Below are 27115 nucleotides of genomic sequence, written 5' to 3'. Positions count from 1 at the left end.
TCGATCAGTTTGCTGAGTATGGGCTTAACTCAAGCATCTCAAAAAATACTACAAAATGTTTCTGCACGTCTTGAAGTCGTCTTTGTGGTGAGGGACACGCACACATTCGCTTGCATCCAGAAGGAGTTCTAGGACAGATATTTAAATTGAAAGAGAACAGAAGACAAGACCGAGGAAGAAAGGAAGAAGAAAGAAGTTCAGCTGGTTGTTGGTTGTAGAGAGGGAGCAGATTTGGAAAGGGGGGGGTCGTGGTTATGAACCTAAGGCAAGGCCTGGCAATGGAGCTGAATGAAGAGGCAACGTTGCCCTCCAGCCCCTCTTTGCTCCAACAGGCCCACTACTGGCCACTCACTCTCACTGCCTGGGTAAGTACTGGGCATTTAATAGGGCTTGTACTTTATTTTTAATTTTTGCTTTTAGGCCAGCATATTTGTGTTGAATGTGCTTTTTTTGTTGTTGTTGATGCTTAGTGGAGTAAAATGTATGTATGTTTTATATAGTGCTATATTTTTATGTGTAGTTCATATTTAAATAGTATGAATCCACTGCATTTAGAAATGTAATGAAATATGAAATTTTGGGGGGGCTGCTGTTGGGCCGTCAGTATACTTGTGGGAAAATCTGCAATGCCTGCTTGTATCTGTTTGTGTGCATCATCACATGGGGGGTAGAACTGAGTAGAGCTCTGTATATGTTTAAATGTGGCTGTCATTAAACAATTGACATTTAACCTCATATAAGAAGAAATATCAGCTATAATGACTGTTTCTATGCAACTATTATGCTATTGTTGCAAGTAGTTATGTAGTGAAATTGCCAAACGGTCCTTTTCAAATAGACTTAACCCTTGTGTGGTCTTAACGGTCTGTATACTCCCTTGTCCTAAGGGTCAAAACATGACCCCTTAAATAAGCCAGCTTTATGATTGCTTAAAGAAACAACCTGTAATTCATCACAAACTTAGTGAATATTTGAAATCACTCTAGGAAAAGTCAAACTTAAGGTTAAAATAAGATTAAGGTGATTGTATCTGCTGATAATCATATTAGTGGGTCGTTTTTGACCCTTAAGACAACACAAGGGTTTTACGTAATCCTTTTCATTTACCAAATTAATTGTGAGATGTTAATTCTATATTTAATGTAGAATTCAAATTGTATACACCTGGTCTGCCTTTCATATTTATAGAAATTCTAAGCTGTCCTATTGAAGTTTTTTTTTTATTTATTAAAAAGCAAGATATTTCAAGATTTATTCAGTATAAATGAGCCATTTTAAATAAACAGATCAGATTAAGAGCTGAATTTTCTTAAAATACACAAGACAGTTAACATTGCACTTTTATATATGAACGTGAACATCCAATAAATGACGACAATGCCCGTTAAACAGAAAGTTTTATGGTTGTTCTGGTCTCTGAAAATTGTATGAAGCTAATCCCACTATTGGGGAAAAAATGAAGACCTACCTCGAAAACCGTTGGGACCAGACAGTGTACACAAGATGCCGTATTGGACACACAAGATTAACACACACATACCTGATAAAAGGCGAAACCGCCCCATATTGCGCGACATGCCAAACACAGATTACAATAAAACATTTAATGCTGGAATGTGTCATCTATAACTAGGAAAGACAACAGATCTTATCAGCAAAAACCATAAAGGAACTCTTTACCAAGATAAAAGCAACAACACTCCTAAAATTCCTGTCATTAACAAAACTGAAGCAATACATATAAATGAACATACATAGACAACAGACATAACTTCTCTAAGTCAAATGAAATAAGTAAATAAAAGACAGATCACAACCTTTCCTGCCATGAACATGGCCCAAAGGGCAGACATGGCGTTAAAAACCAAACACTAACTAATTCTGGTCTCGGACCCAGAAAACCATGTGACTCCTAATTTAGTGATAACGTATTGAAAACAGACTGTATCTTGTTAACATGAATATTTTTTTCTTATTTCCCCAGTTGTTACAGCTGAAAAATGCTTGTAACTCTCATGTGTATACTGTCCAGCTTGTACTTGAGACTCTTTTCTGCACTAGGTCCCTCATTGTGCTTGGATGCAAGCCACTGGCACGTTCACTCCCTCAGTTCAGGTCTCTGGCAGTGTTTCCTGCTAGCTCTGGAATTTGCCGGCATTAGGGTTCCCTATCCATCACAGCACTGTCAGCCCCCTCCTCAACCCAGCCACAAACTCACCACAGCTCATTAGGGCCCGCAGGTCCAACTGACAACCCATGAGATCATGACATAAAACAGGGAGAAGCGCTCAGACCCCCAGGGGCCACAGGGTCACCACCTTCACATTTAGGCTTTAAATTGCTGTGCAAGGTGCCGTTGAGCGGAAATGCAGCACCAACAGTTTCTCCAGTTCTGTGTCTCTCAGCCCTGCACCTTTCATTTTCACACAGGATTTTATTTCATTTTTGATTTTTGAATTGCAACATTTTTTGGATTCCTGAGCAACACATTACACGATCAGTTTCAGGTCCGAGATTAGATTTCCAGACAAACAGGCCTCTGCACTTTGTTCCTCTATCCAGATCTTTTGTAGAACCACCACTAGGGGTCATGACCCTGAACATAAACTGTCATTTACATTGCTTTGACATAGCCAAGCTGCAAGGTTTAAAAAACTCTTAATACATAGTGACACACATACAGATTTTCATTTATCTTTTTATAGCTACCAGTGATGATACTTGCCAAGCGCTTAAACAAAAGGCATTTTACTTTGCAGTATATAAATACGACGCCCCCATATTTCCTTTTTTATTCCTCTTTGCACTGTGCATGCACAAACACACACAGCCTACATTTAAATTCCAAAGCAGTGCTGTTAGAATGCAGTAGTGTTGTTTGTGTGCAACAGCAGCCTGTGTTCCATGTGTGTAGGTGGTCTTCCTCAAACACTAAAGACAATTAGCTACGTCTGGAGGAACAGTGTGAAGCCGTCATATAATAGCAAAGGGGTCAATATGCCAAGTTTAGAGTGGAGCTTTTTCTTCAGACTTAAGATTTAATGGAGTTGAATAGTACTTTGAGAAGAAAACATTCTAAGGATCGGCTTTCACTTTAGAAAAGAACTGATTGTCCACGTGCTCTGTTTTTTTGTGCAGATGTGAGTAGTAAGTATGGATGGTTTTGAGTAATAAATTAGGTTACATTTAATATACAGTTAATGTGTTAAAAGTTAATTATAACTACAGTGTTCTTCAAATGAAATTGAATAGAAATCGAACTACATTGGCACAATTTTACAAACCCCAAATCTGACCTTAACTTTTTAGGTTTTTTACCCGTTTCTTTTTTAAAGGTGCAGTTCCAGCTTTCAGTTCTTATTTTAGGCCGAGTTTTCGCGGCCCTGTTACAGTGTGGAGAAAGCATTAACTGTAGCAAGCGCTACAGATAAATGGAGTGGCTGCCTATTATTATGTGGGACCGTGGGGCGTTTGAAAGGGCGCCTGTTAGGCCCGCAGTGACTGTGATGTAAATCATTTGGCTTGTCTCACGGGTGAATGTGGCCGCGGTGGATAGCCATTTGGAACTGTCTCTCAATGGAGAGCTCTGGACAAAGGAACTCATTTAAATGGCTGCTAAAGCCTTTCAGCACAAGGAGAATTGACAACATTCTTTCACATACATCATTATGGAGGGGGAGGATATTGGGAGACTGGTGAACTGGGGCATTCCTCCCTCAATGGCAAACTCGTCAGCTGTGTTTGGCAGCCGTCATCACTCTCTCTTTTTTTTGACAATAAGATTTTTTTCATCACTACTCCCATATCCAAATTTACAGAGCTACGCTGTCATTCCTCGGTCCTCTTCTTTCTTATCATCGGTCTCTCGGACTAACCCTCCGCGGCCATGCTCAGGGGCCTGAATGAGTCCCCAGAGCCCCTTTCTTTCTCCCAGCAGCTCTGCTCAGTTCATTAATCTTTCATTGGGAATATGGTGAAGTGGAACTCCCCCCAGTGCTCAATGTGGCCCCTGTCTTGCTTTCTCTCTCTTTCCCTCTCTGGCTGTGGGGCCCTGCCTGAATGCTTTAAGCACTTAGACTCAGGCAGCAGTCAACCTTGCAACCTTTTTCTCTAAATGTGGGGGAGTTACTTAGTAAGATTAGTTCTAACAAAAGGATGGCTTGTGTCTTCTTTCACTAAGCATGTACAGATCGTCACCATCATTGTTTCGTGTGTTTTTAAGTACTTTGTGACAACCCACTTTGCCCTGACAGCCTGTCACTGGGGCTTGAATTTGAATTTTAAATATCAAATAGCCAAGTTAAAAAAATGGCAAGTTTCTACATGTCTAACATCTCTACATGCCCTGCCAGATGTACTTCCTTTAATCAGACATGTGAACCCTGTTCCTAAATAATGGATTAAAATAATAGAGGGCGAGGTCCAGAAGTTCTGACTCCATAGCTTCTCAAAATAGTTCCACATTGCTTATAGTCTCAGATTTAACCCCCTGTATTCTTGTCAGATGAGCTTAATCCTACCATGCCGTGTCATGAAAATGAAAAAAGGGATCGTTGGTTAAATGGAAGCAGACTGTAAGTCGCGTGCGGGCCATGGTGGGGCCTGTCTAACCTACAACGGCCCGTAATCTGGTTAGGTAGCATGTGCTGGGAATCCATTAATGCCAGGCTATGCTTCAGCACCCCTCTGCTCAACTGTAATCTTGGGTAATTGAAAATAAGGCCTGTGCCACTTAGGAGCACAAAGAGCAGATTACATAGCTAAAACCAATTTGGCCACAATGCAGAAATGGATTTTCTCAACCTCCCCAAAACCAGAGCCTGAAGGAAGAGGATAGGAGGGGGGCGATAGGGATATGTGGGGAGCACTGGGAAGGAGCCAGAGGAAAACGTAGCTGAGAGGAAGTGTGAGATAAGTAGGAGACTGTGTGCTGCTGCTGAAGTGTGTTTGGATTGCCTGCCATTTTGTTTATTAGGTGGTTCTCTGATTGTGTCTGTGATGATAGCTTCGGGCAAAGCCAAGGGTGAGAGGGCTGTATAGTGTAACCTGCAGTCATGGGGTCTGTTTCTGCTGTCAGATATCGGTTTCAATATCCGGTGGTTCAGCACCTCTGCACAAATGTTTCTAATTTCTAACCACACTATTCTGAACGCGAAGCATTTTTTCAATCTCAGCAGATGTGTAATGATATTAATACCTTGTTTTCTTTTTCCTGTTTTTCTCTCTCCTAATGTAGTCTAATAAAGTCCCTGTGGTACAGCACCCTCACCATGTGCACCCGCTTACGCCTTTGATCACCTACAGCAATGAACACTTCACGCCCGGGAACCCTCCTCCACACCTACAGACAGATGTGGATCCCAAAACAGGTAGGAAAATGGCCACACACATATAGTCCAATGATAAACCAAATCCTTTATAAAATTGCTGACCTGTTTTTCAGCCTGGACAGAGGATCAGATAAATTACTAAGCTTATGCTTATAATTATTAAATTACTAAGCTTATGCGCTTACATTCTCAAGCTACTCTTATCTAGATGTATTCATATTGAACACGATTTTCTGTATTTTAAAATAATTGTGTGCTTATAATGCTCCTCAGCACTGGACCAATAATGACTTAAACAGAGGCTGCTTAATGTGCCATTTAATAGGGCAGCTTAATTGAGTTTAAAGCTTAATTAGTTAACAAGCTGTATTAAGACCCCATCAATGCAGCAGATGTGCTGTACTGTTGCTTTCCCTCCATACTGCATAGCTTAACTGATGTTAACCACAAACCATCCATAACACAGTTTAAAATGACAGTTTTTATTTACGCATGTATTAAGGGTGTCAATGTTTAATTGATGCTGTCAGTTGAAAAATTATAATTCACTTCGTACAGCTGACTCTTTATTTCAATTGAGAGTGCAGCTAAAATCTGGAAACATTTAAACTGCACAATTTTTTTCTCCTAAAAAAAAACGATGTTTATTTTTCGCATCATGCTCCAGTATAAAGATAAAACTCTGCATGTTAGCCTATAATAAATGCACTAGAGCTTTAAAATACTGACTGGATCTCATTTTGTCATTAGCATGTTTAGTAAGTTGTTGTAATTAACTGTTCACTGCATGTCTTTCACCATCTACCTTAAATAATATTGTGGAAAGATTCAGGGAATCTGGAGAAATCTCAGTCCATGTCGGACAAGAACAGAAACCACTACTAAATGTGCATGACCTTTGAGGCCTCAGATAATATTGCTTGTAAACCTTCTTGCTGCTGTGATAAATATAGCCACATGGGCTTGGAAGTACTTCAGAAAACTGTTGTCATTTAACACAGTCCAACACTTCATCAATATATGCACCCTGAAACACTATTACACAAAGAGGAAGCCATACATCAGTTCTATGCAGAAACACCACTGAGTTCTCTGGGCCTAAACTCATCTCAGGTGGACTAAAAGACAGTGGAAACATGTTTTGTGGTTAGATGAGTCCACATTTCATCTTGTTTTTGAAAAAAGGACATTCTGTGACAAAAAAGTAAAAGACCATCCAGACTTTTATCAGCGTAAGCTGCCAAAGCCTGTTTTGGTATGGGGTGCATCAGTACCCACGGCATGAGTGTCTAAAGGTACCACTGATGCAAAGGTGTGTATTTTAATTTTACGACGTGCAGCTATTAAGCTGGTGTCTTCTTCAAGTTTGTGGTTATTTCAATAAGACAATGTTAGTCCTCATTCTGTACATGCTACAACAGTGTGGCTTTATAGATATAGAGTGAGTGTACTTGACTGGCCTGCCTGCAGTCCAGATGTGTCTCCTTTTGAAAATGTATGCTGCAACGTGAAGGGGAGAATTGGACAACAGCGACTATGAACTGTTGAGCAGCTGAGGTCTCATATCAAGCAAGAATTGGAAAGAATTCCACTTAATATCTTCAGTTCCCAAACCATAAAATGTATAATTTATAGAAAAGATGGTGGAACACATGCCTTATCTTAGTTTGGAAAAAGTGAATAATGTTTTATAATTTAATCTTCGTTTTTCTGAAATGTTGTTGCAGGAATCCCAAGACCCCCACATCCTTCAGATATATCTCCCTACTACCCTCTGTCGCCTGGCACTGTAGGGCAGATCCCCCATCCGCTAGGATGGTTAGTACCACAGTAAGTACACCAATTTATTTCTCTTCTATTGTCTGATTATACTTAATTTCCCCAAATTGGAGGGATGGTTAATAGCATTATATTATCATAATTGATCATTGTTGGTTTATAAAAAGTACTATTATATATGACATCATTATTATTAGAAAACCATTGTGTATGTAGAAATACAGTCATTCGCCTTTCTCTGTTAGTTCTGGCTCTGCTGTACCTTATTAAGGACTTGTTTAGGGCTTAGACTTAGTCACTTGTGTTTGGTCACATTAAGCTCATTTTCTCCCATTATACAGTTTATACATTAAATGAAACTTCTGAAGCTCGCGTCAATGTACTGTGGCTTTCTTTCTCCCCTAAACACTGACTTGCCCCTTTGTGGCAAATGCTATTTTGCATGGCTCTGTATTGTCCGATTAGAATGACGAACTGTGATTGCCTGCATTTTACCCCCAATTCCACATGGGGGCTCTCCCCTGGTAACTCTTGTCAACATTTGTTAATATGACAAAAGGGTACAAATTAAGCTCTGTTAATTTAATGTTTTCTCACCGCAATCTAAATACCGAGAGAGGCCCCAAGCACAGCCGCAGCCCTTTGATTTGCTGCACTTTGTTTTGGTATAAATTTACATTCATTATTATTTGTCTTTGGATGTGTAGACCTCAATTAGTGTGATGGCTCCATTAAAGGCCCTGGCGCTTCGTCTTTAATTATCACAACAAAACACCTAGCTCCAGCTTAGGGAGAGGGGCTTTTGTCGACACCAAGCGCGGGGTTATGAAATTTAATTAGCAATTCCTATCAGATTTGAGGAATTCAAATTGTTCAGAGTTTGCTTCCCTTTGATCGGCTCTCTGCAATCCCCTAGATTTTTGTTGCGATCAAATGAGAATAAAGTGGCTTGTATAGAGAGAGATTTTTTTCACCCCTTTTATCATCCTTTCCTTTACCTTCACTTCTTTCTTCTTTTCTCAGGCAAGGTCAACCAGTTTACCCAATCACAACGGGAGGTTTTAGGCACCCCTACCCAACTGCCCTCACTGTCAATGCATCCATGTCAAGGTGAGTTGTGCCTTGGGATTGAGCACATGAAATGAATGCTAGGTAGAGTGCTGTTCTGTAAACTTTTCCTTAAGGAGAGGCTGATTAAGCTTCAGTATTCAAAAAGAGCTCTCTATTTAAATATTAATTATTGTTATACAGTGTGGGCCATTTATATGGATACACCTAAATAAAATGGGAATGGTTGGTGATATTAACTTCCTGTTTGTGGCACATTAGTTTATGGGAGGGGGGAAACTTTTCAAGATGGGTGGTGACCATGGCGGCCATTTTGAAGTCGGCCATTTTGGATCCAACTTTAGTTTTTTCAATGGGAAGAGGGTCATGTGACACATCAACCTTATTGATAATTTCACAAGAAAAACAATGGTGTGCTTGGTTTTAACATAACTTTATTCTTTCATGAGTTATTTACAAGTTTCTGACCACTTATAAAATGTGTTCAAAGTGCTGCCCATTGTGTTGGATTGTCAATGCAACCCTCTTCTCCCACTCTTCACACACTGATAGCAACACCGCAGAAGAAATGCTAGCACAGGCTTCCAGTATCCGTAGTTTCAGGTGCTGCACATCTCGTATCTTCACAGCATAGACAATTGCCTTCAGATGACCCCAAAGATAAAAGTCTAAGGGGGTCAGATCGGGAGACCTTGGGGGCCATTCAACTGGCCCACGACGACCAATCCACTTTCCAGGAAACTGTTCATCTAGGAATGCTCGGACCTGACACCCATAATGTGGTGGTGCACCATCTTGCTGGAAAAACTCAGGGAACGTGCCAGCTTCAGTGCATAAAGAGGGAAACACATCATCATGTAGCAATTTCAAATATCCAGTGGCCTTGAGGTTTCCATTGATGAAGAATGGCCCCACTATCTTTGTACCCCATATACCACACCATACCATCAATTTTTGTGTTCCAACAGTCTTGGAGGGATCTATCCAATGTGGGTTAGTGTCAGACCAATAGCGGTGGTTTTGTTTGTTAACTTCACCATTCACATAAAAGTTTGCCTCATCACTGAACAAAATGTTCTGTGTAAACTGAGGGTCCTGTTCCAATTTTTGTTTTAGCAAAAATTGATTTTTTTTTGTTGAGTAGCTAATATCCGCCGAAGGGATGTTCGACTGATGCCACTCTCCAGTGACATGCGGCGAGTGCTACGCTGTGGGCTCTTGCTGAATGAAACTAGGACAGCCACTGATGTTTCTTCATTAGTGACAGTTTTCATGCGTCCACATTTTGGCAAATCCAACACTGAACCAGTTTCACGAAAATTGGCAAGCAGTTTGCTAACTGTAGCATGGGAGATGGGTGGTCTCGTAGGGTGTCTTGCATTGAAATCTGCTGCAATGACCCGGGTACTGCGTTCACCAGACATCAACACAATTTCTATCCGCTCCTCACGTGTTAACCTCTGCGACATGTCAATGGCTGTAAACAAAGAGAAGCTTGTACATAACTCATGAAAGAATAAAGTTACGTTAAAACCAAGCACACCATTGTTTTTCTTGTGAAATTCTCAATAAGTTTGATGTGTCACATGACCCTCTTCCCATTGAAAAAACTAAAGTTGGATCCAAAATGGCCGACTTCAAAATGGCCGCCATGGTCACCACCCATCTTGAAAAGTTTCTCCCCTTCCATATACTAATGTGCCACAAACAGGAAGTTAATATCACCAACCATTCCCATTTTATTTAGGTGTATCCATATAAATGGCCCACCCTGTATAATAAGGTCCCTAAGGGGCATTTATCCTAAATGAATGATAAAACATAAGACAGGACTGTAAATGTCTTCTCTGCTGTTAGGTGCTATACAATGAATAAGTAAATGAATTCACTTCTGAGTGGTAGAAATGGGGGTGAGATATTTATGGGGATATAACCACACCCAAGAGAGCATTTAATTACTGTGTGCATGCATGTTTGAGAAACAGCAAAAAAGATTAATTGTTTTATAATGTTACTGTGATAATTCCATGGGGTGTCTTAGATGCCTGTTTCAAATGTTGCAGTGGTTAACTGTAGATGACAACTTTTTTTTGTAAAGTTGTACTTCTGCCTTCCAAAAACAAAGAATTTGGAAGAAGCAAACTTTTCCATATGGCAGTTCCCTCCATCCACTCCCTTTCCACCCTCCCTCGCACTTAGATACGTCACGTCACCCACAGCTCACCGGCGATGACGATAGTTATGATGATAAAATAGGTATGAAAGGCAGGTCTGGTTTTTAGTTTGGAGAAGGCCAGTCTGTCTCCAGACAGCGACAAACTTCTGTTTAATTGCAGTGCGATTGGAAAAACAGCTCACAAGGGCCAGTCCTGCTGAGCCACTAGACGTTGATGGATAAGTGTGAGCAAGGGAGCGAGAGATATGAGGATAGAGCTGAAGCCTGACCTGTGGTCGAGTGTTGAAAAAACAACATTCCCAAGCTTACACAAAACAGCTGCTGGCCCAAGAGTGACAAAAACCCTCATTAGCATTGTTATCATAACACAAAATGTATTTCTTTTGAGAGATTAAATCATGTTAAATGGTAAGGTATCACTAATTTAGCATCTTGGCACCTCCAATAATGGTGACCGGGCTAAAAACATACCTTTTAGAGTGTATTTAGGGTAATGCTTTATTATTGTTTCTGATCAATTGTCAGCAACAAGAAACAAATGTTCAGAACTAATTCTGCCCTACTTAATCATTGTTCTAAACGTAAATCGACAAGTGACCCCTAAAAAATGTAACTTTCTACTTTTTCCAATTGCATGTCATTGGGCAGATCACCACAGTTAGAGGAGAACACTACCTGCCCTTGACTATACAGTATGCATGACCTTACAGATACCATTGATTAGCAGTTGTCAAATTATTCATAAAAAGAACCCAAGACTAAAAAATTAATGGCATTCTTTCTTTAAAAGGTGTGTCCAAAGTTGTGCTAGACTGTATACCATGTTACACGAGTGTTAAGGCACACTTATTTCCAAACAACATTAAAAGGCTCTGTATCTTATAAGACAGCTCTTAATACAGTCCAGTTAGCAGTGAGATATTGAGACACACTGTTGTGTGTGTGTGCGTGTTGGGAAAGTGGGGGTTGAATAGCAGCTCTGGCAGTAGGTGTGTAACCGGGCCTCGGCTCTGGAGGGCTGCGGTTTGTACACTGCCACGGCTGGCTGAGTTACAGCTCTACACTCAGGTGCGTGTGTATGTCTCCAGACGCAGCACGCCTGCCAGCCTCCACTGGACCTGGTCCTTAGTGACAGCTAATTCCCCCTAATGAGCCCTTTATATTGTGATCATCCTATTTCCAGTGCTGCCTAATTGAATCTGATGAACGGGGGCTAGGGGGATTGGTGCTGGGCTGGGGAAGAGCTAATGTGTTTTGATAATCTGTAATTGAATTAGCGTAGATTAATAGGTGGTAGTCTCGTGTCTGTGTGCAGTGAAAGTGCTTTAGCATGTCTGTGTCAAAAACTGCAGCAGCGCATGCACACACACACACACCTCCTGGAAAAATAATGAGTGCTGGTCCTATGTTTTATCCATGGTCTGTAGTCTATATTTTATGTCTGAAAGTTAAGAAAGGATCAGAACGATGTTGTTTTCTTAAGATTTTATCCCTTCAGGACATGCCATTAGCACTGACTGCTTAGCATGTTTTTAAGTGTTCATCTAGTAGTCCTCACCACACTTACACTCAGTTACCACAGTGGCTTCTAAAAGATTTAAGAAAGAGAAGAAAGAAGAATGGACATGAATTCAATAATGAGCTACATTATTTAAATAATGGGGTGAAGGCTGTTCAGGTCTGTCCCAATCCCAAGTGGCAGGTGGATGAAGTATTAGACCCCCTGCCCACGTTTGCTCTTTAATATGTTTCTCAATATGCACCTACGCTCCAATTCGTTCTTGTTCTACAGAAAAAGAAAGAGTACACCAGTGGGTCATTATAAATTGAACAGACACAGGGGCCAAAACTCCAATCGGCAATTAAATGGCACTCGCTGACACACGGCTGGTGAAGAAGAAGATTGAGACATTGGAGCCTGCAGGGGCCCTATCATTCTCTCTCTCTCTCTCTTTCTCTTACTCTTACCGTGGGGCTAAATTGGTGGCGGACTCAGCCCTGCACTGATGAGCTAGATGATGCCTTCTGCTTCAAAGAGATGGCCGTCATGTTTAAACCATAACCTGGGCCACTGGCTGTGGGAGGAAGGAATGGAAAGGGGAGGGGTGGTGGAACAGAGAAAATTCTAGCAAGTATGTAGGGGAATGGGTGGAGTGGGGGGTTGGGGGGTCTAATGGTACCTATACTACAGGTCCTGTCAGCACAGGCTGGCAGATGACACGGCACAAATGCAAACGTGTCAGGGATGACAGGAGGAGAGACTGGGGTAAACACACTCCCTAGAGAGCGCCTCCAACAGAAACTAGTTGTTCCTTCTGAGTTTTTGCTCATCATTATATTCTGGCTCCAAGCTATGAAGCCAGACTCAGCTGGATAATGAGCTGGTTTTTTAATATTTCTTCTCTTTTTATCATCTTCTATTTCAGTTCTAAGATGTGTGTAAGGATCTGTACAGCTCACATACGTGCATACACAAATATTCTCTTGCATTCCACACACTGCAATTTATAGAGGCTTATTCAGGGTAATTACTCTGTTGAAAGATCTCATAATATTAGCGCTATGATCGTATTAAAAATAATCTGCACAGTAATTGGGAAACTTGGATTTGGATGAGATTTAAACCACTAGCTTAAAACAAAAAAATTGCAATTTTAATGCAAAGAATGCCATGCATTGTTGTTGATGCTCCAGTATGACCGGGCCAATAGCAGTTGCAATAGCACCTGATGAGATATGACAAGTCAAGTTCATATGGTGCTTCACATGTGTAATAAAAGCAAGCAATAAACTAAAACAAAACTAAAATTAAATTATTCAGAATCTTTGTCATCTGCAGTTAACCACTGTTTAAAGAAAACATTGATGTATCTAGTCACTATAACAACCCAGCAACACCATTATACAAAATATTTTGTTCTGTACAGTTTGTTTGTGTATCTGCCCCCAATTCATCCATGACCATTCTGACGATTTACACAGTCTTTTCTCCTCCAGATTCCCTCCTCACATGGTGCCCCCTCACCACAGTTTGCACACCACGGGGATCCCTCACCCGGCCATCGTCACACCCAACGTCAAGCAGGAGTCCTTGCACAGTGACATCAGCACACTAAACAGCTCGTGAGTTCACAAGCAACACACGCAGAGCCCTAATAATAGACATATGTTTTAATGTAAACTATATACCAGCCAGCTTCCTTAAAAGGTTTATTCCCCAAACAGGAAACATCATGACCAGAAAAAGGAAGATGAAAAGAAAAAGCCTCACATAAAGAAGCCTCTGAATGCATTCATGTTGTACATGAAGGAGATGAGGGCCAAAGTGGTGGCAGAGTGCACGCTTAAAGAGAGCGCAGCTATCAACCAAATACTGGGCCGAAGGGTAAGGGTGTTAGGCCAATACACACACAGACACACAAACACACACACGTACACACATTGCAGTGCTGTGCTGAGTCTCAGCTTGTCTTTGAGTTAGTTTCATCAAAGACTAGAGGTGGGTTAAAAGAAATCACAACATACCTAAAGACATTTTATTATTCACAATGCAATATGTATCCCAGTATTTAGTTTATCTATGATTTTTCTAATAAATCGCCAACAAGAGATTGAAGCCATATTATAAATGGACTGTACATTAAAAGCATAATTCAGTCATTGCTTTAAATATAATTAAGTATTTCATTAGAAAATAGAAAATTCAATATAGCACTCCAGTCTGGGTCAGCATGAAAAATTGACATAAACATGTGTACATTTGTGTGTGTTTATCCAGTGGCATGCTTTAACACGAGAGGAGCAGGCCAAATACTATGAGCTGGCCAGGAAGGAACGACAGCTTCACATGCAGCTTTACCCTGGCTGGTCAGCACGAGACAACTATGTATGTATTAAAGTTTTCTGTCCTCCATTCATGTATTAAATACAAGGCTCCTTTTGAGACTGTTAATTTAGTTCTGTAACCTCAGCACCCAGGAATCAGATGTATCACATTAAACAATGTAGTGTCACTCTTCACTGACCAACAGAAAAACAACAGTTCTCTGGTATCAGATAACATGATGATTTAAACAGTTGATGTCAGATATGTATATCAGCAGAATTATTCTTTGCTGGACACATTTTTATGCTCTCTAAGCTGTTTTTAATAGCATTCCACTGGCTCATCGGGGGAAAAAAGAAGGAAAGAAGAGCTCAGATCAGAGTAATTAAATATCTGCGGGGCCTAAATGCCTCACAGATCTGATGAAAGAGAATGTCTCTTTCTACCACAAAGGCACCAGCTATGGGAGATGACCACACCGTTTGACCGCCTAGACGGAGTGCAGCACTCTTCTCACATGTCCAACAAATTGCCCTCCACCCAGTCTGTCACTCCCACTGGAGTTTGATGACTTTTAGCCAGAACGAAGAAAAAACGTAGGAAAAAGAGCTGCATTAGTTTAAACTCAGTCTCTGAACTGGGTAATTATTAAATACATACTCGGGTATTGACTTTGACCTCAGCTCAGCGGCATGTCAAGGCGAGTGTTACTCTCATCCACTGTCCCTCCAGTAATTAGTCTTTTGAAGAAATCTCAAGAGCTATAAATCACTTCACAATACTGAAAACAACAGAGTCGTTTAAAACTGAAAATAAACACAGAAAAGCAGAGGACCAGCAAGAAGAAAAGTTGTGCTGTCTTCACTGGCATTTTGTTCCTTCAGGCTCCTGAATGAATAAATAAATGTAAAAGCATGGCTCTCTGGTACAGTTCGTATCTCTGCCTTTTCTGCAATATAATAACTAAGGTTCCTGTCTGTTTCTCTTTTTTTGGCTGCTAACCAACAGGGGAAAAAGAAGAAGAGAAAAAGGGAAAAGCAGCAGGCAGATGGCAATGGTAAGTAAGCCGCAATTACGTCTCATATTAGAGCAGATCCATCATCTGTCACAAGGGTGACATCTCAAAGATAAAAGTCCATTTTTTTTTTCTTTTCATCCCTTTTTTGTGCCTGCCTTATTTTGTATATAGTTAAGCTACCCAATGCAATATTTACACGTTAGCCTGCTTGTTATCCCCTGCCCTAGCCCCATGTCGAGCACTAATAACATCGAATATGCATGAACCCTCCTACACTACCCTCCCACCCGGCCCAGTCCCCTTCACCATTTAGCATACTGAAAATGTGTGTTAACCATGAGGCTAAGTGAACGCTGCTCCTGTTTCAGCTCTGACCATGTGTGTGTGTGTCATGTGCTTCTTGTGTGTGCTGTGTGGTTTTAACCTGGGGCTGTGCTTGCTGCATGCTTTTGTGTTCATTATAATTAAAGTAAATATGTCATCCACATCTTTAAATTAAGGAGGTTTGCTGGTTCTTTTGATTTACTCTCATTCACCTTCATAATGCTTTTATGATTCTGATTCTTTATCTATATTGAGATGTAAAAAGGAATTTCGAGTTATGATATATTTGCGGTCTTTTTTCAACATGAAATCTTTTTAAAGGCCTCTCTATCTGTTCTTTTTCTTCCAGAACACAGGGAATATTTTCCAAATCCTTGCCTTTCACTCCCTCCGATTACAGGTGCTAATGTCATTTTAAGTCTTAAATTACTAACTTGCCTTTTTCCTCCTCTTTTTAGTTTTATCACTAAATTATTATCTGTCTACGTTTGTGCAGTATATTGTAGTATTATTGTTTCCTGATTAATGCTGGCTATCTTTCCCTTTTCATACTTGCTATTTATATTAATTTATTCTTTTATTCCTAATTCAAACGACATCGCTTCTGGTTTGCTGTTGCACGCACTTTAATTTTGCTCCAATTTTTTAATTACTTCCCTCTGCTCATATTTTTTTTTCTTGATAATGATTTCGATTTAAATCCAGCCCTGACAAAACGTTCGCATTTGTCAAACCCAAGTTAATGTAAATTAAAGAAACTCCAATGCTAAGAATAAATACAGAAATAATTGGGGTAAACCTCCTTAATCTGCTGGCTTTAGCAGTCTGTCCGCTTGTACCTTAGCTTGCCCATTTTGGGGCCTGCATCCATCTGTACTCTCTACTCACTGCCCCATAGAGGTTAATGAATTCAGGCCCAGTGTTCCAGCTTGCTGCTCTTTCTGGCTTTGTAATGTTTTACTGGCTGCAACTAACACACTGCTGCCACTAACCCTCATCTCTCCCTCTGTAAAACACTGAGCCGAAGACAGGCATGTGCAGCAGATATGTAACCGTACTTGCTGCATTACATGCCATGTCAAGCATATGTTCTTCCTTAGATTTGCATTTGTTTGCCTTTACTGCATGTATACTATTATTTTAGTTTCAGTTCTTGTTCACCTACTTGTTTGTTTGCTTTGACTTTAACAATTTATTAAAGCTTTGACTCTTAAGAAATACTGCACAATGTAATGCTATGTTTAAATCTGTCAGAGTAGGGCTGGGAGATGCATTTTTGTATTTTAGATATATGTGACGCATTTTTGTTCATGCTTCTAGGCCTGCTGGCCAATATTACTGTAAAATGAAATGAATGCCATGAGCCTTAAGCCTTCTTACTAACAGGATCATTTAACAATTTCAAAAAAGCAGGAACGTTTAAAGCCCTGATGTTCATCAAAGCACACTTGTTTGATATCTATGTCAAAAGCTAGCAGCATGATTTAGCCTTTTTATGACAAAATTGCTTTATTTACTACAAAGAATCAGTTACTCTACAGATTGCTGCTGCCTCCAGCAATACTGGTGCATGAAAACCAGCTGCTAACCAGTATTTCTTGGATGATTTAACAGGTTGTAGTTTTTCCAATATGCTCTATTAGCATGGAATTTGTTAAACATGCAAGTATGCATGACAACATAACGGTCAACGCTGTCAAAGCATTGGCTTTTTCAAAGAAAAAAAAGCACGACATACAAAAATAGCACAAAAAATATTGATATTGCCCCAAAGTATTCACATATCTCCCGGCCCTATCTCTAAACAGCAATGAACCACCATGATTAAAAATAATTTAGATTCATTGGTTTCCATATCTTTCCCTCTCTCCCTCCACTTTTGGTCATTTCTCCTTTGCTGGCTTCCTCCTCCTTCATCGGTTCAGACCTGAGTGCCCCTAAGAAGTGTCGTGCACGCTTTGGGCTCGATCAGCAGAGTAACTGGTGTGGCCCATGCAGGTGTGTATTTGATGTGCTGGCAGGTATGCTAGAACAGGTGAAAGCTGGGAACTCTTACACTGGCATTTCCTCCCTCTCTGTGGCTTTCGCAAGCACTCTCTTCCTCTCTCCTTTCACGCCACCCCTTGTGCTACCAATCAGCTGCTTCTGCGGGGGAATAATCAATTCAACATGAATGTATATGGGTGTTTCATATGTGGGTGCACATGTGACAATGTGTTTTATGATCTAGGCAAGTTTTGGTCACTGATTGGAGCAGTGTAGGTGTATGTAAATGAAACATACACCATAGTGTTTTAGTTAAATATTTAAATGCTATTGATATAAGGGGCCGTGGCTGAGAGGTGATAGGATTGAAATCTATACGGGTAAGTGTTGGGGAGGTACAGTGCCAGTGTTCACAGCTGAAACCAATGCTCTAGCTACATGCCTTGTTTATCTAAATGATGTGTCCATTTTTCTTTCTGTGTTTTTGTGTTTACCTTTTTGGCTAACAGATGCAAATACCCCTAAGAAGTGCCGTGCCTTGTTCGGGCTTGACCAGCTCAGTTTATGGTGCAAACCGTGCAGGTATATTCCAAGAGGCACTCTTGGGAGACATGTAGATCATTATGAGGGTCATGAGAAGATAAGAAAAATTCTCATCACTTTCACCATGTGCTTCCTTCCTTCAGTTTTCAGTCTGCTAAGCTTTCATTTGTCAAACTGGTTGTTTTCTGTTCTGTCTGTTCCTGACTGATAAATCTCCCACTGTTAAAAAGCAGCTGAACTACTGGGGCAGAAAGTGATACAGGAGATGTAATTTATAATCAATCATCATTAAGAATGTATACCAAATCATAGCTTATACAGCAACAACGATTGTCAATATTGACTAACATTCACCACTTTTTACACTAGAACGTTGTGTGTTATCTATTTTCTGCCCCACAGTGTATCTCTGCTATGAGAAAATCTATTATAGACATTCTGTATAAACTTTTTTGTGATGTAGCCTCCTAACCTCAATCCTCAACCACTACTCTCTCTAATATCTCTTTACTTAGTCCCAACCTCTTGTCTTTCTGTCTTAACACAAGCAGTCTTTGAATTGGAAATATGTTGATGGTAGGTATTTGTTTCTGCTAAGTAATACCCTTCTCTGTGTCACACCTGTGTTTTCTCCATATTCCTGTTTCCTCACCATGAATGCCAGACATTATCCTGTTCTGTTTTTACGCTTCCCATTTTCATCTCCCTTAGTTTTAGCTGAAATCTTTCGTAGTTGACCGAGTTAGATATTTACCTATAACCATAGAGCCACTTCTGTATATATGGATATGTTCAAACAGTAAAAAAAACTTTTACTCTAACCAGCAATAACTGTTCAGACTGTAATTGCCTCTACTAATGTATCTAAATCGATTGTTATAAAAACAAAAAGGTATGCCAATGCTTAGCAGTGCCAACTCAAAGAGTATCTGCTTGCAGCAGCATGTGCAGACAAATATAAGATGTATTTAGTAGTCAATAAACACTAAAATCAGTCTAGAACTGCAGTCATTATATGTGCCATTAGAGGTATTTTGTTAGCTTTACTTAGTAAAAAAGCCAACGTCCATTAAAACATGTTTAAATGTCACTCTGTTTTGTCCAACCGCAGTGAAATTATAAATATCATTATAAAATTGAATTCTTGTACAGTTCGTTTAGTTATATTTTATTAGTGGCTTTTAAATAATAATAAAAAAAAATATATATATAGATAATATAAAAATGTTTACCCACAAATAAAGATGACTCTTATGTGCGTCTTCTCCCTTTCAAATATATCCAATGTTTGATATTCTGCCCAGCTAAATGCAGATAACTTTGTATAAAAAGCATTTTTAACAGATTTAAGTACACTCTGTGTTCCTGGCCTAGATATTGTAAAATATAAACTCTATAATAAATTATTCTAATTAAGAGCAAAGATTTTTTTTCTAGTCAGACCAGATATACTTGACTAGATATAACCTTATTCTTATCAGCCCAGTTAGAAAACACAGAAAGGACCAATGTTCCAACACAGCACCCCACATTCTCAGGAAGATTCTGGGTGTTCTGGATGCACCGGGAGAAGCGGTAGTAATTGTGCCCATTATTTAGGGAGCTGTAAGGTTAAAAGATCCCACTTGGCTCTGTTTCCTGAAAGATGCATCTGGCATAATTCCCCCAGAGAGACAGAAATCAATAAGGAACAAAGGTAGATACTAAGAATCAATAGGGCTCTTAAAAATGGATATAGGCTTATTTGCTGCATTTTGACAGGCAGTTGATGCAGCATGGTTCTCTGGGGTGTGTCAGGGCTCTGCACCGAGCAGCTCACAAAGTAAAGTGTGTTTTAGTTATGGAATGATTCAGAAGAACACTTTACTACTCCTACCCACCTCAGTCATTCTTTTTTCTTTGTTTATCCAACTCTGACCCTGGAGGCACACACTTTTTATTGTGTTTCTTCTGGGCAAATAATGCATGTCTTAAGTTCATCATGTTCTGTTCAGGGTGTGGGTCTCAGTATGTCTCCTTTACTCAGTCCATTTCTTTTCTTTTTCTCATCGTAGCTATGTCTGCCAGACAGTCTGTATCTGTCCTTGTCACTTTGCCTCTTTCTTACACTTTCGTCTCCAACCTATACCCGTATAAGACCAGGCAGGGGTATAACTTGGGAAACAATCCTCCCCTTAACTTGTATATAAAAAAAATTGACTAAATTCACAAAACTCTGTTTACTTACTCTATAGCTCCCCCTGTCTCTCTGTTTTCTAATTCACAGCTTTTTTCCTTCTAAACTCACTCGCACTGTGAGAATAGATTAGCTCGGCCTTTAGGCAATACAGTTAGGTCTGGGTTTTTTTATTTTTTGGCAGGAGTGCAGGGTTAGGTCAAGGTACGCTGAGGTTTTAGCGCTCTCTCTGTTTATTTTTTTTTTATTTTTCTCTCCTCTTGATTTAATACAGGCTATGTATCCAGGCACCTAAGAGACATTTCTCACTCTCTAACACTCTCACTCAATATTTTGTGTCTCTTGCGCTCTCTTCCTCTCCCACCCCTCTCGGCGTACTGGCTTGGTGCTGTTGTGTTTGCCCGCGTGGCTGGCTGGAATGGCTGGCCGTAGGCGTAGCAGACGAGGGAGGTTCCTGACCCGAGCAGGAATGCAAACATGGCGGCGCGACCTCTGAGCGCAACACTCTCACACATGTCTTAGGGGCAGGCTGAGAGTAGCGCATCTCCTCTAACCTCTTACCTCTCCATCTGAACTCCCCCCAAGGAACATGCAGAAAAAAGCAGGAAAGAAACATGAAAAAAGAAGGGAAAAAGAGAAATATAATAATTCAAGCTGATGTGTAAACTGAATAGGGTCCCTTGCGGTTTGTGGTGCTGGGGTGGAGTTCTTTGTATCGAGCTTGTTCTGTTATCCTAGTAGTAGAAAACAAAAGATCTAGTGTTCACCTTTTTGGCTGTGTCCCTTTGAGCCTTGGAGGTAGTTACTCTTCCAAATTCTTTATCATAGTTTCCATCCTCCTTAAAATCTGCTCATCGCTATCTGTTCATTTCTTTCTCCTCCATGTCCTACTTTACTCTTGTCTTTACTGCATGTGTCATATTGGTGAGAGGGAGTCACTGGTGAAGAATCAATGCTCACTTGTTTATTTGTTCAAATTGCTGTTCTCACAAAGCAATAGCACCCAGTGTAATGTTTTTTTTTTTTTTACAAAAGGTACTAATTGGTTTGTTAAGAAAAAAAGAGAAAGATTTAAGACCTGTTTAGTTCCAGTTAAATCAGCACACTGACTGCTCAGTGAATATAGCCAGAGGTCATATGTATATAAAACTGTAAAACCATTTAAATGGGTGCTAATGCTTTGGTACAAGCCTTCTGGCAACTTAGAAAGGTCTTCATCACACTGGAGTTAAACAAGTATGTTCTCTGTTTACAGGAGAAAAAAGAAGTGCATTCGCTACATTCAAGGTGAAGGCAGCTGTGTCAGTCCTCCCTCTTCAGATGGAAGCTTACTAGACTCACCCCCATCCTCCCCCTCCATGATTCCCACCTCTCCGCTCTCGACAGAGTCCAAAACACAGACTGAACAAATGCAACCTCTCTCACTGACTCTGAAACCAGGCCCCCTGGTCTCCTCAACGCACCACCTGCACCATCATTTGTCCATGCCTCCGCCTTTAGCTCTGCTGGACAACTCTGGGGCAGGAAAAATGTCCGGCCCCACCCACAATGGTTCCTTGGACCCTTCAGGCGTTTCGTCGTCTCGCCCTTCTAGCTCCGCCTCTTCTCAGCCTACATCAGCGTGTCATTCCCTATCACTGTTGTCCAGATCTACCCCCACGCAACCACTTTCGCTCGTAACTAAATCCATTGACTAGGCTAAGCTGGATCTGATTCACCAGCTTTTAACTCACTTCTGTCTGCTGACTTTTATGGTCTTCTCTTCTGTTTCTTTTTTTTCAGTCCCATTTGGCTTTGAAAATTAGTTAATTCTCTTATCAGAGTTCATTGGTCAATATTTGACCCATCATTATCAAAAATAAATTACAATAACTATAATATTGTTAAAAGGTAATAGAGTATACATGTGTAAGTCTGCCATAATTTAAGCCTTCAGGTTTTTTTTCTCTTTACTGTACAACAAAAAAAGACATACCTGTTTTATCAATCGACATAGAAATATTTTAGGACAGATACAAACATAGCCTAATTGAGGAATCAAATGAGCCTTTTTTTTTAAGAGTTGGTTCTGTTTCATTATTTGTATTAAATACGAGCTTGCGAACCAAGCATTCATCACCTCTTCAAAACTGGTGGGCAGGAGGACCGTGGGGACACCCACTTCTTCAACCAAGGAACAACTTTTAATTGTGATGTTACTTGTTCTTGTTTAAATGTACAGAAATATTAGGGGAGGGGGGTTACTGTGTTCATATGCATTGTTCCATTGCGTTGTCTATTTTATTGTTTATTTTTGTCATTGTTTACCTTGGGAGGGGGGTGGGTTGACTCATTTGGAAGAATGTTGGGTGTTTTGAGGGTGGGGGTGGGAGGGTTTGAGGTATTCAATACAAAATGTCACAACGCTAGGACCAGTAGTATTTATTGCTTTAGAGATTTGCTTGTCGTATCCTGTATGTTGTCCCTTTTCGAAATATTTTTTCGTAATACGTTGTAAAAATATTCTTTTTTAATGTAAGCAACTTATAAATATATATATAAATGATCCATTTTTACAAGGAAGTTTTACGGTTAGATTTTGTTTTAACAGTTGTTTGTTTTGCTGAAAACCAGACTTTCACCCTCACAGTGTAGATTCTCTGAAACAGATGTATGCACAGCTTAATTTGTAAAAACATATCTATAAGCCATTTTACAATAGAAGAAGAGAAAACTTGAAACAGGGACGGCGAATACAGCGTCTTTAGTAGTTAGTACTCATTAAAATCCCATCCTTTTTTATTACAGGTTCATCTCTACTGGACTGTAGAATTGTGTACAGAGTTTCTGTGCCAAAATTTGTGCTAATTTCCACTCCCCTACTTACAATGCTGTAGGATTGTTTTATTTTCCTTTTATTTTTTTATTTTTTTTTACAACCATACTTTGCTGTGACGTTACATAGATTGCTATGTATGTAGTATAAATGTTGCTATAACAAGTGTTTGGTAGCAGATTGTCAAATATTAAAATTTAAACTTAATAAAAGACAGGCATCATACTGTATAAACCCTCAAGGGCCAAACGATGTATATTAGAAGGTTCATAAGAAACTATGAAATAACAAAAAATACACAAACTGCCACTTTTAAGTACACTACTACATATAGGTAGATAGAAAATAGGCATGTTGATGTTGCAAGAAGCTGTAAAAAAGCTACAAGAGAATCATCCATTCGGTGCCATTGTAGTTGACATGACGCAACTGTAAGCCGTCGATTTCTTCTCTGGTTTATTAAGATGCTAATGATAAATAGTTTGAATGTTTCCTTAACGGCTGTGATGTTCCTGTTCTACTTTATGCTCTTAGCTTTCATTTTTGTTTGCCTTTTTCATTTTTTTTATTTAATGTTTTGTTTTGTTTATTTTGTTTTTTTTTGGTTATTTGAAATGGTTTACAAACCATGTTTTTGTAATGAATAAATGTTTATGCTGTACAGTCTCTGTAGCATGCAGTTCTGTATTAATAAAAGCGACTTAGTATGTGCGGATCAGCTTGTTGCTTGGCTGTTACTCTCTACAGTAATACCACGTTTTAAACACTAGTGCAGCACATTTCTTAATATAACCTAGGGGTAGAATTGTTTTAATTAGAATTTAAAAAAGAAATTGGATCACATGTCATGTATTTAGCTAGCTACCAAAGTAAATACCCAGGCCATTTGCATTAGTGTTAGCAATTTATTTAGGCATTTCTTAAAGTCAAAAAGGCTGTATAATGCCAAGACTGTGTTCACCGATCAGGCATAACATTATGACCATGTCCCCCTTTTGCTGCCCCATACACAACAAACTGTGATGCACTGTGTATTCTGACACCTTTCTATCAGAACCAGCATTAACTTCTTCAGCAATTTGAGCTACAGTAGCTCGTCTGTTGGATCGGACCACACGGGCCAGCCTTCGCTCCCCACATGTATCAATGAGCCCTGGCCGCCCATGACCCTGTCGCCGGTTTACCGCTGTTCCTTCCTTGGACCACTTTTGATAGATACTGCCAACTGCAGACAGAGAACATCCAACAAGAGCTGCAGTTTTGGAGATGCTCTGACCCAGTCTTCTAGCAATCAAAATTTGGCCCTTGTCAAACTCGCGCAAATCCTTACGCTCACCCATTTTTCCTCCTTCTAACACATCAACTTTGAGGATAATAATGTTCACTTGCTGCCTAATATATCCCACCCACTAACAGGTGCTGTGATGAAGAGATAATCAGTGTTATTCACTTCACCTGTCAGTGCTCATAATGTTATGCTTGGTTGGTGAATATTTTAGTTCATTTGTCAATTGAGCAACACAGCTCAAAATGCAGCTCAAAACAAAATTAAACTAACGACCTAGGCAGCGAATGTTATCTATCTAGCTAAAAGACATGAGGCATACTAGATCAGATCAAAAAGACAAATTAAATCAATTAAACAGAGACCAAGAACAGTACACCAAATGTGTTTGCATAGTTTTCTGTGTGCAACAAGAAGCCTAGATGTTTTTTCAAGCATTAATAAACTCAACTATAACTAAGCAGAGTAAACTTTTTTATATAATTCCTTTTTTTGTCTGGCACTATCAGCTTTTGTATGAATGGCAGAACTAATACATTAAATCAGGAATGGTATCAAGCATCTCTGCGATTCTCATACAGACATTACTAAAAAGAGCTTGGTGCAAAGCAAATATGTTCACATCTTAACTTGTAAATAGCTTAAAAGCTCTTAAAAGGAGTGTTTGAATCTATTGTAACTAAAGTCATGTTGTGTAGTTCTGTAATACTAAGATTACAAGAATTACTGCAGGTATTTACAGCTGACGTCAAACATGTACTTACAGTGATGTGTTTTATAGCAGTTCTGGGGTTTTTGCAACTAAATAATTGAAACATACTTTTTACCATCTGCAAACCACGTATCTGGCTAAATGTTTGATCTTCTCTACTTGAAACTGGTAGAAAAGTTGAGTTTGGTAATAGTCCCATTAAACCACCTGAATTCAATATTCAAGAATTAGATCTTCTATCTTCTAAATTCTATCAATTTTCTGCAGCACATTGATTCCAGTGGCAGCAAAAGAGCCCTCATGTAAAATGTTACCACCATGCTTGTCAGTAGAAACACAGTGGTGTTGTGTTTGAATGCCTTTCCTTTTAAAATACATTAGAATACTTATGGGCATTGTGACTAAATAACTATTTCTGACCACAGAAACCTCAGATACTTTTTTTTTGCTCAACAGACTTGAAGTCCGTGGTAATATAAAGACTTTAATTGTGGACACTGTCACCTGTGTTCCAACACCTTTAAATATAGACATACTTTCACTGGATCTTTTATTACACCTGTCAAACTGGACAAATTCACTCTCATTATAAGGCCTTTTAAGAGATTAAGAGACCACTGTACCATGTACTTTGTACTTGTAGACAGTTGATTGTACAGATTTAAAATTACTCCAAGTGACATTTCTGACTGGTGAAAAGCTATGATCCAATTTCTAAGGTCTCATAAAATGGGTTTATAAAAATGTGTGTGAAGGTGTCAGTTTCATTTGTTAAACTTAAGATATTATGTTAAAAAATAGAGGCTTACTGAATCCTACTGTCAGAACACTGTATACCATCATTACATACTGATCAAAGTGTTATTAAAAAAGTTAATGTAGGCTAATAATATAGCAGGCCTTTGAAAATACCAATCTGTAGAAAAATATCCCACACTGTCTCTACATAATTATTACAGTCTTTGTAGCATTCCAAGCTACGTCTAATCTACGTGTAATCATTTTTTTTTTTTGTTAATAATCTTTAAAACACTTCAGCATTAAACCTATTTCTAGATTCTCATGAACTTCATTTCTTATTAATTTTAATTATACAGGTATAGTCAACAATTTGAGCACATATTATATAATTATAATGAATGTAAATAACATCCTATGATACAACGTTTTTGTTTCCATTTAATGTTTTAAATAATTGGCTTTGGTGGTATCAAGATTTTTGGCTTAGTAAACATCTATTCCTTCTGATGAACTGAAGGTCAGAGCTCACATTAGCTCAAATGCTCTCAACATATTCATCTGCCAAATAAAGTCCCTCACCACCCCTTATTTATAGAAGCAGGTTTACGAACCAGAATCTAACGACTAGCAAACAAACCCCAGGTGTAAAGGACGAGTCTCAACACAAGTTTAGTAAGCAAACATTTTCTATGTAATGTTTTAAGGTTCATTAAAATTTTCAAAGATTTAAGATTATAGTTGTACTTCTGTGTATTGTCGTGTGTCTTTGTTGTGGAAATGAGCAATATGTTTATTGGACTGCAACTTTTGCAGATTATTTTTTAAGGGCTTAAAATGCTTTCTTTTTTGGCTTAGCTGGGTAACCTTGTTTTTCAAAAATCGCAGATTTCACAAATTTTTAAACAAAAGTGTTTAAAGTCATTAAATAACACTCATGGATTTAATTATGGAATCAATGGAAGGTACGATACACAACACAGACTACCTTAATAGCTCCCTCTTAAAGACGAAAATACTCTCCGTGTTTTGGCATACCCCCCTCTGCATCCACAGAACTGGATGGGAGTTTTTCAAACTAAGTTACATGAGTCGTGTTTTTAGCTGCTCTAGATTTCGACATCTTGGACATTTTGTCTAAACAATTACTAGTGTAACCGAGCATCTTTATAGTTTTCTGAGTTTATAAAAAAAGAAATAAATTGTACATAGACACACTATCGGGAGTAAAGCAATACTTTACTGGCTTGTTCTTTTAAGGCGCAGCACAAAGATGATCACGTGTTTAGAGAAGCACACTTTTCCACTGACTATGGAATCCACAAAAAGACAAAATGCA

The 27115-nt window shown here is 39.3% G+C and overlaps 1 protein-coding gene across 9 annotated transcripts in view; it reads left to right on the top strand.

The window, feature by feature from the left end:
• The window catches only part of tcf7l2 (transcription factor 7 like 2), a 92190-nt gene extending 69634 nt beyond the window's left edge, over nt 1-22556 (top strand). The window contains exons 5-15 of one of the 9 annotated variants that reach the window (XR_010013839.1): nt 5237-5369; nt 7058-7160; nt 8133-8219; nt 13336-13476; nt 13579-13738; nt 14132-14239; nt 15188-15236; nt 15871-15921; nt 17447-17519; nt 18017-18089; nt 21482-21551. Coding sequence is in view for 8 of the 9 variants with exons in the window: in XM_063003018.1 (XP_062859088.1) it covers nt 5237-5369; nt 7058-7160; nt 8133-8219; nt 13336-13476; nt 13579-13738; nt 14132-14239; nt 15188-15236; nt 15871-15921; nt 17447-17519; nt 21482-21923 (1347 nt within the window). In the remaining variant the exon portion in view is untranslated. Of the gene's footprint in view, nt 1-5236; nt 5370-7057; nt 7161-8132; nt 8220-13335; nt 13477-13578; nt 13739-14131; nt 14240-15187; nt 15237-15870; nt 15922-17446; nt 17520-18016; nt 18090-18565; nt 18628-21481 lie in introns of those variants that run through there. The other 8 variants (XM_063003022.1, XM_063003019.1, XM_063003018.1 and 5 more) reach the window with 8 other exon arrangements.
• Nucleotides 22557-27115: the final 4559 nt, after the last annotated feature.

This window comes from Trichomycterus rosablanca, chromosome 10, assembly GCF_030014385.1.
Source record: "Trichomycterus rosablanca isolate fTriRos1 chromosome 10, fTriRos1.hap1, whole genome shotgun sequence".
Classification (NCBI taxonomy): Eukaryota; Metazoa; Chordata; class Actinopteri; order Siluriformes; family Trichomycteridae; genus Trichomycterus; species Trichomycterus rosablanca.
This window is presented reverse-complemented; position numbering and strand designations above follow the sequence as displayed.